The 16596-nt window shown below is 35.6% G+C and overlaps 1 protein-coding gene across 5 annotated transcripts in view; it reads left to right on the top strand.

The window, feature by feature from the left end:
- SNTG1 (syntrophin gamma 1) overlaps positions 1–16596 on the top strand; it is a 279759-nt gene that overhangs the window by 215695 nt on the left and 47468 nt on the right. For all 5 annotated transcript variants that reach the window (XM_072411228.1, XM_072411230.1, XM_072411226.1 and 2 more), the window contains 2 exons: positions 6049–6151; positions 8219–8301. In XM_072411228.1, coding sequence (XP_072267329.1) covers positions 6049–6151; positions 8219–8301 — 186 coding nt within the window. The remainder of the gene's footprint in view (positions 1–6048; positions 6152–8218; positions 8302–16596) is intronic.

Here is a 16596-nt window from a genome sequence, read left to right as displayed (position 1 = left end):
ACACTTACATTAGTGTAATGATCATTATGCCTCTTACATTGATGGTCAGTGGGAAGAATGTCACCGTTACAGATAGACAAAAATAATTGGTGTCAGTTAAAGTGACCTGAAAAGCACAAATTACTCATTGCTCGAAGAACCGCTAGCATCTTCCAGAGGAAACCTAGGGTTCTATGGAACCCTGGATGAAAAGCACTGGTCTAAACTGTGAGTAAATAACTACAAACTATATAGGAACTATCTGTAATTATGACTGACCAAGTGAATAGATCCCTCATATTTTGCAAACAATGCTACTACAAGTATATTAAGCAAAAATAAAAAATATGGGGTTAGTATGAAACCCCAAAAAATCCCAACTGCTATAGGCAACTTTACAATTTTACATTTTAACAAGCCTTAAAACGCTTAAAGCTAAAATTAAATAAACTAAAATGTTTACTTTACATAAAAGGGTAAACAAGGGTAGACAAAAGTAAAAAGATTATTTGTTTTAACTGCAACTGAAGCCCCTCCCCTTTGTGTCTTGATCGCCACATCTTGGATCCTGGGAGGCTCCTGGCTGCTCGAGATCAGGCATGCGCAGAAAGGGCATTTTCTTACACTGAGGGGGAAAAAGATGCTCATCTCAAGCATGTGCAGTGAGATTGGCACTCTTTTTTCCCCCTTTACAGCAGGCTACGTCACCCGATCTTGCGCCTGCACAGTGCGAGATTGTGGGATATATTCAGAAGAAGAAGGCTGAAGATGGTGGCGCTTCCTCCGCATCGGGATGTAGGAGAATTCTAGGATGGCGCAGGACCTGATCGGAACTTTAACGTGAACGCTAAGTGTGATTTTTTTTTTTTTTTTTTTTAATTTTCAGATTAGTTCTGATTCAAACCAATGAAAACCCAGGTGCTGATGGCTTGATCCCTAACTATTACTGCAAGTTAGCCCCTACCCTTTAACTCTGATTTTGAGCTTCATTTAGGAGATCTACTCACACATTATAGGCTGATATCAAGATTTATGTTAAACTGTATAGAATAGTTCAGACACCTAAGGTTTGAAATTCCAAATACAAATTATCTCCATATGCTGTCTTTTCTAACCCCACTTTTAACAACCCTTTACACTCTTCTCAAGGTCCTTGTATGCAATGGATCAAGACAAAATCAAATACAAACATATCCAGGTGGTACTGTACTTCTTGGCTTAGCAATCAGTTTGTCCTGACAGTCCCAACCAGTTGCTGTGGATGTGAACTCCACAGATGGCATCTAGTAGATGTGATGGTTGGGGATTATTGGTGGTGTGGGGAGCAAGGGACACCCCAGAGGTGGTGCAGGGAATCCTAGTGAAACCTCCTCCCCTGTTTCGTTCTCCCCTGCTTACTTAATTGGCTTTTAGAGCACGATTGGCTGTTATCTTTATATGCTCTTGTCTATGCAAATTCTTCCAAAGATCCCCAGAATAACCACGTCAGAAAGAAAAAAGCTCTTTAGGCAGGGGTACATCTGATTTTGCCTATTCAGTAGCCTTGTGAATAGCTTTGCTTTGAGGATCTCTGCCTTGAACATACATGCACAGCAGATTGTTTTTCTTTCTTGCTACTCTACTTCTATGTACGCTTGTTGTACTCTACAGTGAATATATCAAAAATTGCATATAAAACTTTAATAAAAATTACATCATCTATCTTCAGGGTAGATGTAATTGTTTACAGGTGTAAATGACAAATGTGAACAGTCTTATGTTCAAACATGAATATTGTGTTTGTACAAAGTTTTCTGACAGTTTTCAGCGGGTTATCATTTCTTTAATATACCTAGTTTAGAAAAACAGTGGGTTTCAAATACAAGGTATATATGTTGACAGGAACTATAAATTGCTTTTTAGTATTTCTTCCTGATGTGGTCCCTACTTTGATGTACTTGTTTATCTACTGATATTCTTGTTGTAATTTGACAAAGGTAGAAAGAGTAAAAAAATACTCTAATCAATAAAAAAAAAACTAGTTGGTTTTGAAATTTTACTTAAGTACTATTACAATTACTTAGGAAAAAGTGAAACGTAGACTATTTCGAATTTACTGTAGTAAAAGTTACCTTATTACATTTTCAATACATTTTTATTAGATTTTTATAAAACAGGAAACATAAAATAAGTTGAGACATAGAAAACAGTTTTCACATTTTACATCAAGTAAAATATCAACAATAAAATACAAAATAAAAAGGAAGGGGGACCTAAAGACACAGCACAAGGGGGGAAGGATTTGGGAGGGGGGGTATAGTTGCATAAATCAACTGCCAACATAAATAAAGCAGAAATAATTTGGAACTTTTGTAAAAAATTACATTAGATGGTCAACAGTGTGTGATCAAAAGAAAGTGAAAAATAATATTCCACACATTGACACTAGACTCAATAAAACTTGGACATGGTGTCAAACCGCATTGCACATAGTTTTTCATTACATAGAAACCATGACATTTTTGTTTAACTTCAGAAACCAAAGGTGTTGCTGACCACCATGCTTTGCCAACACCATTTTGGCTGCTGTAAAAGAAACATTAGCAATTTAAATTGCGGGTGGTACATTGAATAGCTTGAAGAAAAAGTATTGCTTCCGCTGTTATTTTCAAGAATGACCAACCAAGCACTGTGTATTCCATCTGGTATACCTATCCAATATTTCCTAATCTTTGGGAACTCTCTCCATATGTGCAGTAAAGTTCCACTCGTGAAACACCCTCGGAAGCACTTGCCTGTTAGATGAGGAGACATTTTGTGCAAGTGGTCAGTTACCATGTACCAGCACATAAACAGCTTATTATTCGCTTTGATGGCAGTTGCATTCACACTAAAATGGGCTACTATGTTCCAAATTTGTAGCCATTCCTCTCGATCCAAATGCACTCCCAATTCCATTTACCATTTGTGTACATAAGGTATTGGTGAAGGCTTTTTTGTAAGCAAAAAAAGGTCATACAAGGTAGTGATTAGTCATTTAGACTGTGGTTCCTTCAAGCATACTGTATATGTTCAAATATACTTAGGGTGTTTGGGGTTTACACCAAGCAAAGATTAGTAGAAACATAATGTTTAATTTGGAGATATCTAAAGAATACAGAATTTGGAGCTTTGCACTCTTTCCTATAGTAATACAATGTCCTAATATCATTGATTACTGATACAAAATTATAAAGCTTTTAAGGTCATGGGTAAACCCCGAGCAAAATGCAAACCTAGGGCAAACATAGGGTTCCCAAAAAATTGTTCGGAGTAGTGCATGTGGAGACCTAATTACTTTTTTGACAACAAGGTTGGGGGGTCTCTCTGCGTTGTGCAAAAACAACAAGAAGATATACAGTATATTGTTATCTATTACTCTTCAAAAGCAGCTGTATATTATGATAAAGAAGCTGCAGTGTTTGCCCCCCCCCCCCAAAAAAAAAAAAAAAGAGAGAGAGAGAATCATGAAATTCAGTTTGAACATTCCGTGCATCCTCCTACCTTGCACAAATAGAAGTTGGAAGGATTTACTGTATTAATTCAATACAAAGATGTGGCTACATCTACCAAAGATGGAAAGCTGACACAGTCCAGAGTAAAGCTGCGTATTGGCAAGAATGGGTATTACATTATGAAGTTTTAACATAATATATCATGGTATATTGTGATACTGTAAGCATGGTGATGTAGTTTTCAGTCTAAACTTAGGAAAACATTGTTTCCATTGTAGAGAACAGATAAGGAGAATGACACACTTTTCCCCTTAATACCTTTTTGGTTGCTGGCCCCAAGATTGGTACTCAAGGTAAATAATTGAAACTTTTCTTCGTATATGAAATATATCTAGATGTTTATTGTCTAGTAGACAGGTATCATCTCCATGGAAGTTTCATGGAGCTGCTTCATATGTAATTTTGTGATTTGCACTGATAACTGATTGTATATTTTGATGAATGTTAAATATAATATCACTTTTGCTGAATATAAAACCCCAGCTTTTTCGTGTCAAAATATTGTGATAATAGAATGCCCTACCACATTTTAACATACCGACACACAACAGATTACATTAGCATTGGACCGTGGCAATATTAAACATAAGCATATATATAATTTTCATTTTGCTAGGCTTAAATGTTGTGCTTCTACAGTATAACTGAGTAACTTTAACAATTTTCACATCTTAAGCTAAGCTCTAGGCAGATATTAATAAATAATAGCATTAAATGCATTTTTTATAAAAAAAAAAAAAAAAAAAACAATTGACCCTAATAACTAGTATCTAAAGCATGCCTGACATTGGCCTTCCATAATCCCCTGCAGAGCACCCCATGAAGTGTCACTGAAGTCAAATATAAACTATGATTATTATAATAATAATAATAATATAAAAGAAACTTTTCATTCTGAGTTGTTTCCTCCTTTTTCTTAAAAAAAAACAAATTGTATATTTAGTAATTTTAAATATAGTATATATCATTACTCCAAGTCCTTATTCTTCACACCCCCAGTGTCTACATTTTAATTTTTCTTTAGATTTTCCCTTTGCAGCCATTGAATTACTGTACACTAAAAGTGCAGTCTATGTACATAAAACTGTTATATCTCTCTCTCCAATGTTGCAGACAGAAACATAACATGAAGAACCCATGGGAAGTGTATTTCAGTAATGACAGACTGTGAGGCATATCAGCTTTGTTGCTGTACTTTAGCAACAACTGTGAATAGCACTAAGCAGTATATCCAGTTACAGGGACAATATGATGAACTTTCCAAAGTAAGACATCATATTTTATAAAAGCTAATACAGCCTTTGTTTGAGTGACAGGTGACTTTTATCATACTAAATGTAAGCACTGTGATTTTAGGTATCCTTTAGGTCTGTTCTGTACACGGTGCTCTCAGTCTAACACTTTGCATGTGTCTATAGTAGTGCTTCTCAACCAGGATTCTGTGGATCCTTAGGGTTCCTTCAGAAGTTGCTAGGAGGTCCTAAGAAATTAGCAGGTCAGTTTAGGTGACACTATTGATCTTTTTGGCTGTAAGGGTGGCAGACATTCCACTGGCAATATAACAATATAAGACATATTACCACTGACTGCCATACTAATGTACCTTTGGATATAGTAATTTTAGTAGGGATTCCCTAAAACCTCAAAAAGTTTCATGAGCTCTTTCAAGTTATTTGATTGAGAAACACTTGACCATAGCATGGCTGTGGCAGGAATAACGTAATTAGTGTTTAGTTACAGATTGAGTTTTCTATCACATTAAGGGGTTTATCATAATGTGAGCGGTATTGTGTAAACTGCAATATGCATGGGGGTCCAAGACCTGGGTCAGCTGGAGGCCAGGATAACAAGAGTGGCTAAATAAAGATGAAAATCCTTTATTAAAACAATTCACTTGCAGGTATATCAAATTTGTGTTTAACAATTTCCCTGGAGTTCAGCTCTAACAAAAAAAAAATTAAAAAAACTACCTTTTTTTCTAAATACAAGGGTTATTTAGAGGCAACTGTTCAAATATATCCAAATTTATCTATAATGTAAAGGAATGCAGAAACATTCAAAATTGTGGGAAATGACTGCAATAGAAAAGGTCGTATCCTTTATCAAGCTGCAGCTCCTTCCACTCTGTACTTGCAATGAACTTACCCCTTCTGTGCTGTTCACAGGCTACGTTCACATTAAAAGCAATTTTAAAGACCTTTGTTTAATTTAAACTGGATTGGAGATATGGGGATCCATCACCCTTTAGCTGTACAATATGTGGCGATGGTGCACACCATCAATTAACAACAGTAATTCAGTACTGTGATTGCACTCATCTGCTTTTTTCATGTGCTTCAATAAATGAGATATACGGAGCGTTGTATGGTGGTAGACATCTGTGGGGATGTTGTATTATTAATGTTTTTTTTTCTCTTCCTTTGTCACATGTATATAAGTAGTAAACCATGTGATTCAGGTAATGCAATAAAGACTGTCTCATCTCCATAATAAGCAGGAACATCTCAAGTGATTTACCTATTTTTTGTATTTAAAGGTGCAAGTTTTACGAAATGCCGGAGAAGAGGTTACGTTAACTGTTTCATTTTTAAAAAGGGCACCAGCTTTCCTTAAATTACCACTAAACGAGGACTGTGCATGTAAGTGCTGTTAATGCTGTTGGCTTCTGACACCTATTAGGGCAATATATATAAATGCTTGTAACCTTTCTGCATGTGTAAATGTAGCTCACGTCATTCTAAATGATGGGAAAAAATGCAATGCATTTGTCAAAGACATTGAGCACTTGACATGTGCAGTGAGAGGATGATATGAGGTGAGTCAGAAAATTACAAGAGAAAGACATAAAGGAGGAAAATAATTACACCAAGGTAGAGAAGAAGTAGCACAGGGAATTTATAAAGAGGCCATGAATTATAGCTAGACGTGGTTCTAAAAAGGAGGAGGAGATACATGAGAGAAAAAGCAAGTGGAAATATGCATGGAGGAATGTTTATGAATGTGTGATGCATATTTGTAATTTCTGCTTTCAGCAGAGGTTATCGAGTCCAAGGTAATATTCTAAGAGATCTGCAGAGTAGTGTGATTTGTATGGCTTATCTAAACTAATTACAGGCAGCGCAAAGCAATCTTTACAAAAAAAAAAAGTATTAATACAGATATTAATTGAGATTAAGCCACTGTCGTCAAACCTGCAATCAAATCAGTGCAACTATGCTGTTCATTTTCTAATGATATGCACAACAAAAAAAGCTTTAAATCAAGATCACCATGTACATATTTATGAAAATGTGGTCATGAAAATGTACAGTGTATGCTGTACATAGCATTGATTTATGTCAGTGCCACCAGTTTGACAACAGTTTGAGATGCTTCTGAGATCATTCAGATTTCATTAACAGGTACATTCATTTAACCTGCAATTGGCCTCCATCTTTCCTGCATTTGACCTAATTCAAATCTATCAGAAAGCAAAATCCTCATGATGCAAGCAAAACCTGCAGATCAGTGATTCTCAACCAGGGATCCTCCAGAGGTTACTAAGCGTTCCTTGAGCAATAAGCATTTTGTGCCTCTCAGGTCAGTTTAACAATGATGTTTTTGGCTATCTGACAGTATGACCACCACACTAATGTACTTTGAGCCGGGGGTCTAGTAATTATGGAAAGGGTTCCCTGAAGACTTTTTAAAGTTATTTCAAGGGCTCCCCCATGTTAAAGAAAGATATAGACGTGTACTTTTTTTGAAAAAATGACTTGCAATAATAAAACATTATTTTAATACCTAAAATCCTTAAAGCATATCTATAGTCAAAACTATGTTTTATATAGAGTATGGAAGGCTTGGAAATTCTGCTGAATTTTTATTACTATCTACACCCTATCTATTTTCAATACAACAGATAGTCTTAGAAAATCTTCATTTTTTTTCCTTCACCAGGAGGTGAGAGGGAATATTTCACTGTTCTAGTGGCAGCTATCTAATAAGGAATTCCCTCAGATTTGAGAGTTTTCCTCTGACTTCCTATAGAGTGACTTGGAAAATAGTTTGGATACAGACCTTTATGTGCTCATTTTTAAGTGCACTAGAGCAGCTAATCATATTGCACCGTGTACTGGGCTATGCATAATAGAATGATCTCCTCATTGGTTGCTCCTATTTTAGGGCATTCCATTTCCTTTTGCTTGATGATTACCAATGTGGGATTAATGATCCAAAGTGTCAGATGAAAAAAATTCTTCTTATAGAGACCTGTTATTTTTGCATGTTGCAATAGATACATTAAAACCAATTAACTGAAAAAAACTTTCTTCTTTAAAATATAATGTCTGATATTTTCATTTGAAGCTAGTTTGGGTTCTGTCCTGAATATACACTCAGAAAACTAGGTAGAGTATGGAAAGGTTAGTACTGTCTGTATGCGCATTAGGGAAACTTTAATAACTTCCTCATCAAAAGACAATACTCCAACATTAGAGATTTCCCCTCACTTTCTGCATTTCTTACAGAAATGTCTCAATAAAAATACAGCCCTTATTTATAATTCAATGGACTTTCTGACTGTTTTTTCCTTTTAATTAAAAACAAAAATGTTTTTGGCAGGAGGTGGGCTGAAATGAATAACTACAGTGACAAGTTATAAAGTGCTGGATAAATAATTGAGCAAAAATAAAAGTCATAATGTCCTATCCTCATTTTTTTAACAGGTGTGCCTAGTGACCAAAGCAGTGGAACATCATCCCCCCTATGTGACAGTGGATTACATCTAAACTATCATCCAAACAACACAGTAAGTCTTGTGTGATAGCACATCAATATATGTTACAAATAAGAACAATTTTGCATTTGGGGATGGGTAGAGATCCAAACAAGAACACACCTCCTAACTCTTTCATGCAAGAAACTATTCACTGTAAATAAATAAAATGGATTGTGTAAGTTGTTGTTGTGTGTGTCACCATCTTACGTGACAGTATATTTCTTACAAGCTTACCTAACTGCATCGACCAGACAGGAATGAAGGATTTATTCAAAAAAAGAAGTTAAAAGCTCTAGAACACATTTATATAGTTTTCAGCATGTAAAATATCTGCCATGTGTTACTTATATATCATCCTAAGTGCCAATCAAATATTGGAAGGGCAGCCTGGGACAGACATTACTTCTTATGGCTGGCAATGAAAGGTAAGCATGTGATTTAAACACAGAGAGAGGGCCATTTCATTCTGTCAGGAAAAAAACTCAGAGGGGCCTTTTTTGTGAAAAATAGGCAAGCAGAAGTTATTTTCTACATTTAAGTACTTCACTTAAAAAAAACAAAAAAACAAAACATTATTGCCCTTTATAATGCGTTATTTATTAAATGGGAAGAGGTTTTGTTTCGTGGCAGTAAGGCTTCCAAAAGTGGAGATTAGAGGTACCTGCTACTTTTATGGGTAATTGGGAACTCCATATACTTCAATGGAGTAACTGTTTTTCACTCTTTGCAGGCTGATTACCACTTTATGAATATGATGAACTGGACATATAAATGTAAAACCGACATTAACAATAAAAGTCCCAATCAAGCTCCCAATTCCAGTTTGCTAAATTTGCCCAGAGCCTCTTCAGGAGTCAGGCCTACCATTAGTCCAATAACACTTATCTTAGGATAGGGCATTACCAGGAGGCAGTGCTAACATTGCTCAAGTACTGCTCATTTCAGGACAAGGCATTAGTATGAGGCAGTCCTATCACTGCTTCAATACTACTCATTCCAGATCATTACCAGACGGCAATTTTGACACTTCTTCAATTACATACATGTCCTAAATGTAGATAGCACATGTAGATAGACTACTCCTATTTGGCCAATCAAAAAAAAAGAACTCACAGTCTTTACATCATCTCTTTCTTTTTCTCTATTTTATACCTCTGTCAATCTTTTTAAATATTATAATTCTACCTTTAGGCAGTTCTACTTTATTGTGCCTTGGAAGTACAGAAGTTCCAATAATTTAGATATAATAAAAATATGAACTGTTTATTGAAGAAATGGCTTCTTTAAAAGCAATACATAACCGTTTCTCTGCTTGATGGTTAAACTGCAGGAGTATGTTATAGCAAATACCAAAAAAACTCCACTTCTCTGTACAATATAGATTTTCTCCCACATCTCCTTACCAGGGAGTAATCTTTTACCCAGGGGGGAAATGGCTTAAGGTACTATTCTTCCCAAGGATTGTGGGGACAGCATTTAATCGTGACACCTTGATCTCTATTAGTATTCTCCTCAGAGCAACCAACCTGCTCCTGATTTGCAGCAGAGCTCACAAACCATTGGAGATAGAACCGGTCAAGGGAGTCAAATTTAATCCCTAAAGGGTCCCTAACAGCAACACACTGTACATTTTTCCATTACGCTGGCACCAGGGACTCCAAACTCTCTCAGGACATCAGCAGGGTGGGTACTGTGCCTACATTTAGGGTATGAAATGCTAAGGATGACCTGTGAGTTGACAAGACATTTATAACTATACTTACACTTTAATCTCACATTCCATACCAATTACCTCCAGCTTGTAACATATGTGTCCATACTATTTAATCAATGCCGTGAGAACGTTAGCAACCTCTGGAAGTGATGGATATCCCCCTAATGTAAAACAGAGGAAGCTACAGATGATACAACCTGACAACAAAACTAATTGACATTTTGTGAAGGTTCTCTTTTTTTTAGGTAATTGTTTAGCTAGTAGTAGTTAGTCACATTCAACCTGTGGCCTTGGTGACTCAGTGGTTAGCATATGACTATTTTGGGAATTTGGGGATTGTGAGCCCCTTTAAGGAGCCTCTTTGAAGAGCTGCATAATATGTCAGCGCTATATAAATACTAGTTAATTATACCAGTAACTGGACTTTTCCTTTAATGTTGAAGATATTTTGTATCTTCCCAAGCCAGGTAATCTTTTTTTCTCTCTCTAAGCTTTTTTTAATGTGTGCTGCCTCCCAGAACTCCAGTTGATCTCATACCCAACTCATCTCGTAACCTAACCTTCCAGTGCTACCATGGTACCATATAGAATATATGATGTTATCTTGTCTCAAGCACCTCTATTCTAAAGTCCTGAAAGCATTTTTGTAGAGTTTAATTCCCTCACACTCCTCTACAACCCAATATTCACTTCTGATTTATAGGTGTGCATATCATATTTTTCTTCAGGTTTAAATTTTGTTTTTTTATTTTCAGTAAATCCATTGCCACTGCAGTCTTTGTACCTGTCAACACTAAAACATTTATTTTTGAATGTTTTGTCAGTGAGTAATTGAAAGCCTTGACTAAGGAATGTTTAGGGTGGGCATTTGACACATCTATGTCTCCATAGTATTTATCTGTTGCTGTGGAAACATAGTGCCAAAATGATGTTAAAGATTTATTTCTCATAGAGTGTGATGCCATATCCCTGCTTGCTGTATATTTTGTTGTTTAAGACAAACCTCTCTTTCTGCATTGTGTGCTAATTTACATGGCATTTCTTTTGTATAGGTATTCACTCCCTACACCCGCCTGGTTTGAAAATAGCATTACTAATACCCTGGTTATTTAAAAGAGAATCCTTGAGGAGGCTTTTTGTACATCCTTTCGAAAAGAAGGTATTTAGGAAGTAGTTTAAGTGGATCGAGAAAAAAAAAAAAAAAAAACATTAATGATGCAGCCTGTCAATAACAATATCACATCAATAACCCCAAAGGGAGTTTTATTACTGGCGATGTGGACAGTAGATCTGCTATTTTTCCACTTCCTTTAGGAGCCCTATATGTTAGGCAGAATTTGCAGTTTGAGGGTTTGGAAGAAATCATGCATCACTCAGGGGGTGTTTGCAGTGGCCAGCTTTCATTTTGTGTTGTAGACCAGTGTTTCTAATCCAGGGATCCGTGGAACCGTGGAGTTCCTCAACAAGTTTGCTAGGGGTTCCTTGAACAATGAGCAATTTTTGCCGTTTGGATCAGTTGAAGTGACACCAATAATCTCTTTGGCTATCTGTAAAAGTGACATTCTTCCCAATGGCCACCATATTCTACTGTGAGCCGTGAATAAAGTAAATATAGTAGGGGTTTCCTGAAAACCTGAAAGTTATTTCAAGGGTTCTCTCATGTAAAAAAAAAGTTTGAGAAACACCGGTTTAGACTCTTTTTTTCTTTAACCACAAAGTTGGTTTGTTGGTAAATTTTCATTTGCAAAGCCAACACATTCTTACCGCTCTGCCCTGTGTGTTATTTAAAAAAAATGTAGAGAAACCATAAATTATAAAGTGTACAAAGTATCTGGCATTAGTACAGCTGAAATATTTACTGAACCGAATTAGTAACTCACTGAATGCTTTCATTTACCTTGAATTTCTTTACCATCATTTGACTTCAATGTGAGTTTATGTAAGTATAAGTACAGCTAAAACCTACCAATTGCTTGGTTAGGCTGCCCATCATGATTGACAAGTATTGAGATGATGGAGACAGGAGGTTGTGGGCCTAACTTAGTTACCACTTGCCATCTGGGGACATCAGAACGGATCTGCAAGCACCTAGAATGACTTTTTGTACAGTGTAAAACAATAAAGTACGTTTACATGGAGGTGGAAACAAGTAGGTCAGAAAAAATTCCAAAGCTTTTTGAGTTTATTGGCAATGATAAATAAAACTATGCTTTGCATGTTTTCTAATAAAGATGTCATGGGATGCTTTCCTTTATTCTGTACAATCAAGAACTCTGCAGTTTGGTGCATTGTCTTCTTAAATTATTTATACGCTCCTGGCTCCGCTTGTTGTGTCCTACATAATTAGATCAAGGCAAAAAGACCCAGAGTCTGAAATCATAAAAAAGTAAATCAAGAATCATGGGAGTTGTAGTTTCTGAACATATGGTGTGTTCAAGTAACATATGTTAAAAAAGAAAAAAAAAACAAATAAATACTACCTAAAGCTTATTTTTTAACCAGTATTAAATCTGAATAGTCTAATTAGTGTTTTCTCAAAAATCATTACAAATCTGAAAATGTGCAGTGGTTTATAAGTTTAAAGTGCTTGTTCTCTTCAGTCACGTTGTGGACACCAGAAACAGAGGTACAGGATATCCTTCCAACAGGGATACTGATTTGTTTTTAGTACAAAACTTTTGTCAGATTTTTTTTTATTGCTGTCCATGTGAAATCTCATCATCTAGGACGGTGGCAGTAATTCTAACTTTTCACCACTAGATACAACATTTTTTGAAAATGGTATCTTGTTTGGCTTTAAAAAAGTAATGTCGTCAAGTTTTAAATGAGTATGTACCAGGAGAGATATTGCAGAGGTTGCTTGAGCCCCTGTGAGGAATCAAGCAACCAAAGAAATTCTGTGGGAAGGTTGTTCTCCATGTCCTGGTCCTGATAATCTTTTCCTTAAATGTAATGAAGAGAACCTTGGATATAACTCATTGAGAATTCTGGTGACTTTTTAGTGTGGTGTGTGTTGTTTATATGAATTTATATATTTAGTAGACACAGAACTATTATAAGCAAATTGTACAAATAAGTAAACTGATATATCTGATTTAAAACGAACCTCAATTTTTTACTTATAAGAATGTCTTGTCATTCAGCTGTCAACCAATTCATTCATCACTGATTGAGTATGTGTATGTCCACTCTTTTTAAAAAGAACATTTGTAAAGGGTACAGTGGGCCCTTTAAATTTTTTTGGGTGCCCTTTAAAGTAAATTGAATAGCTGTAGGTAGATCACAGACAAATGCTGGAATATTTCCTCATAATGGGCCTGATTTATTAAAGCTTTCCAAGGCTGGGGAAGATACACTTGCAGGTCCAGGATTGAAAACATTTGCTAACAAATTACTTTTAAGAAATCCATTCCAGGATTACTGGATCACCCAGCTTCACTAATGAGTCTATATTCTCCAAGTCTATCTTTTCCAGCCTTGGAGAGCTTTATTAAATCAGGCCCAATGAATGAGAACAAATATACGCATGGTGAATAGAAAAGAAGGAGGATTATAAAACAAATATTACTTAGATAACACATTTGCCTAATACAGCCCTATTCAATTTATAAATGTTGTACAGCAACTTTATATAACTAATAGCATAGTATAGTATGCTATTAAATTTAATAGTATATTACCCCATAGGAACCCTTTAAATGTTTATTAGGCCTAATAATTACACGGAACTAATGCAGAAATTAAATCTTGGCGATTGAGTGGGAGTAAAAAATGGAAAGACCACCCCTTATATTGTTGGTTGGTGGTATGTGTGCCTCTTACTTGCAGTCTTGGTCAGAATTCTATCCTTACAGTCAACAACAAAGAACATTGGTTTATTGCTGTTGGCTCTGCCGAGTTACTTTAGACTGAGGACTCTGCAGGCACTAATATATCATATGCCAATCGGCCACAATCAAGGAACCCTTTGGAAAAACCCTAGAGTTTCACATTTTGCTGGTTGGGAATAACTGTTCTAAAGACTGCTATGTGTGAAAATCCCGGGAGGTCAACAGCTACAGCAATAGCCGTCTATCCCTACCAATCCCTAACTATCAATCTTTGGTCAATACCACTGTGATCACATTGCTTCCCTATTCTAGATTACATTGTGAACATCAGCTGAAGCTTCTGACCAGAATCTCTGTGATTTTATACATTGTGCTGCTGGCATATGATTGACTGGTAGTGAATTGCAGAACCAGGTGTTCCTAATAAATTGCTTTAAGAGTTTGCACATAAAAAAATCTAAACATTTGTAATGTCTTGTTCTGATTTCTAAAGAGCTTCTAACTTATTTACATATTTATATACTGTTATTTATTGATGAAAAATTATGCAAATAAAGAATGTTTAATGGTTATTCAACACAAAGTTAAATTTTCTTGTGTAATCGATTAAATGAAAATCTAAATTAGAGAGATGTATTTAACCTTACCAGCATGTAATTGCAAACAACAGTGTCAGTGCTGTTTACAAACATTGTAAGGCACTTAGGTTGAAGATCCACTTCATTTTGAAATCATAATTTTTGGAAAGAAGCAATGATGTGAGATTACATACTATGAAACATGTTCTAAATAAAACTGCGTTTCGTGCCCTATTTAATCATCTTTATCTGTATTTTTCTAGCATGGAACTAAAAAATACTTAATTAGGTAATTAATTAGTAATTAGGTTGTTGTGGCCTAAAAGAAAATTTGTTTATGAGAGCTAGTTTGTCCTGAGAGAGAAATGTTATATTATCATAATACTTATTTTGTGCAACTGCAGGCAACAAATGTGAAAGGAACTACTATTTATACAAGAAACCTAGCAGCTTAGGTCAGAAGATTCTTTCAATTTACTATATATTTACATCATTTTCTTATAAACCCATTCTGCCAGTCAAACATGCCCTCTACAGCATAAACATGTGGGCCAATCCAATTTCAATACTAATAAAAAAAACATATCTTAAAAAATTTACAGACGACTAATCACATAGAGTTATCAGACATAAGGTTATTAGAAGATACACAAGTTAAGTCATGTTTACAATTGATCAGTCAAATGCGATCTGAAATCCATTTATTCACTCAAGAGAAAAAACAGAAAGACAGAATATTGTATGTGTGTGTTTTTTTTTGACAGGACTGTAGCCTATTGACAGTCATTTTTTTTTCCGTGTGTCTTCCAGAGCTATAGCTTATGTAAAGCTGCAATGTAAGAAAATCAAGGAAAGATCGTTTTACTTTGTGGAGCCAGGGATGTCTTGAAAAGTGTATATATTGGTGGGAGTGGAGTTTAGATAGCGTGGTATATTTAAAGTGGAAACAAACCCAGTTTGTACCCGTCCCTATTTGTTCATGGGCATCACTATTTTCTTCTTTATTCTCTTGCTTGTTTTGATCTTCTGCCATCCTGATTGACCTGGCTGAGATAACTTTACATCCATGCATAAGCGCAGCAGTTCATTCAGGCACAGCAGCCACCGGGAAGGCCAGAATGTGATGGGCACGCATGTGCAGCCCAGCAAATTTGACAGGGAGCAATCAAGTAGGTGAATATGTTTTATTGCAGAAGAGACATTGCCTTTCCCTTTCTGCAATAAAGCCTGTTGATCGCAAAATTTTAAAGTGGAACTTTGTGCCCTTAATAGCTTATATGCCTACTTTGTGTTTCTCAGGAATCCCAAATATTTGGTGTAATAATTGTTAAAATAAAAATGAAATAAATGCAGGAACAGCAACTCATTTACCTACAAATAAACATGTATAATAATGAAACACAAAGGGAAATAACAATGTAAGATGGGATATTGTGCAAGATACATCATCACTGTTCTTTGCACTAAAATAGTTCATTAACCTTAAAGTGATCCTTTCAGTAACTTCTACATGGATAGATTGCCAATATGCCACAGTATTCAGGAACAATATAATTTTCCATGAAAACTTTATCTTTAAAAGCAATAATTAATGTCTAGTGGTTTTGCTTAGGCTTAGCCGATATCACAAGTCTGCTGCAGACAGGAGAAACAATTTTCTTAGCCTCTTCTCCTTCAGTGATCAGACTTCAATATTTTAACTTTGTACCAAAAGCCAGAGACTGCAGCAAGGGCTAGCATGTTTCATACATTTGTGAACACCAAGAATTGCACAGACACCAAGATTTACATTATTTTTAATTTCTATGCCTTAGTCATTGACATATATACCTACTTCAAAAAATGATGGCACTGTCCTTCTAAAAGTAAAGGGGGATGATGGAACTGTTAGTGTGATCTCTGTGAAAGGTGATTTTTACATGTAAGGGTTACATTTACACATCACTTAGCAGGCATGCACAAAAAAAGACATTTAAAAGCTGATAGGTACACTCTCAAGTGTAATAATAATAGAAACCAATGAAGTTTTAGCCTAATATCAAAAGAACAGAGAAGAGACAGGGTTTTTTAGCAAGTGAAACTTAAATGTATTTTTCACATATACAGTGATAACAACAGGCTTTTATAGTCAACATTGTGAATATACACAATTAAAATTCAATTTTAAGGAAGGCAACCCTGCATCTTACAGCAATGAGGGTAT

Source organism: Pyxicephalus adspersus, chromosome 5, assembly GCF_032062135.1.
Source record: "Pyxicephalus adspersus chromosome 5, UCB_Pads_2.0, whole genome shotgun sequence".
In the NCBI taxonomy this organism is placed as follows: Eukaryota; Metazoa; Chordata; class Amphibia; order Anura; family Pyxicephalidae; genus Pyxicephalus; species Pyxicephalus adspersus.
The sequence above is the reverse complement of the archived record's forward strand: the minus strand, read 5'-3'. Positions and strand labels throughout refer to the sequence as shown.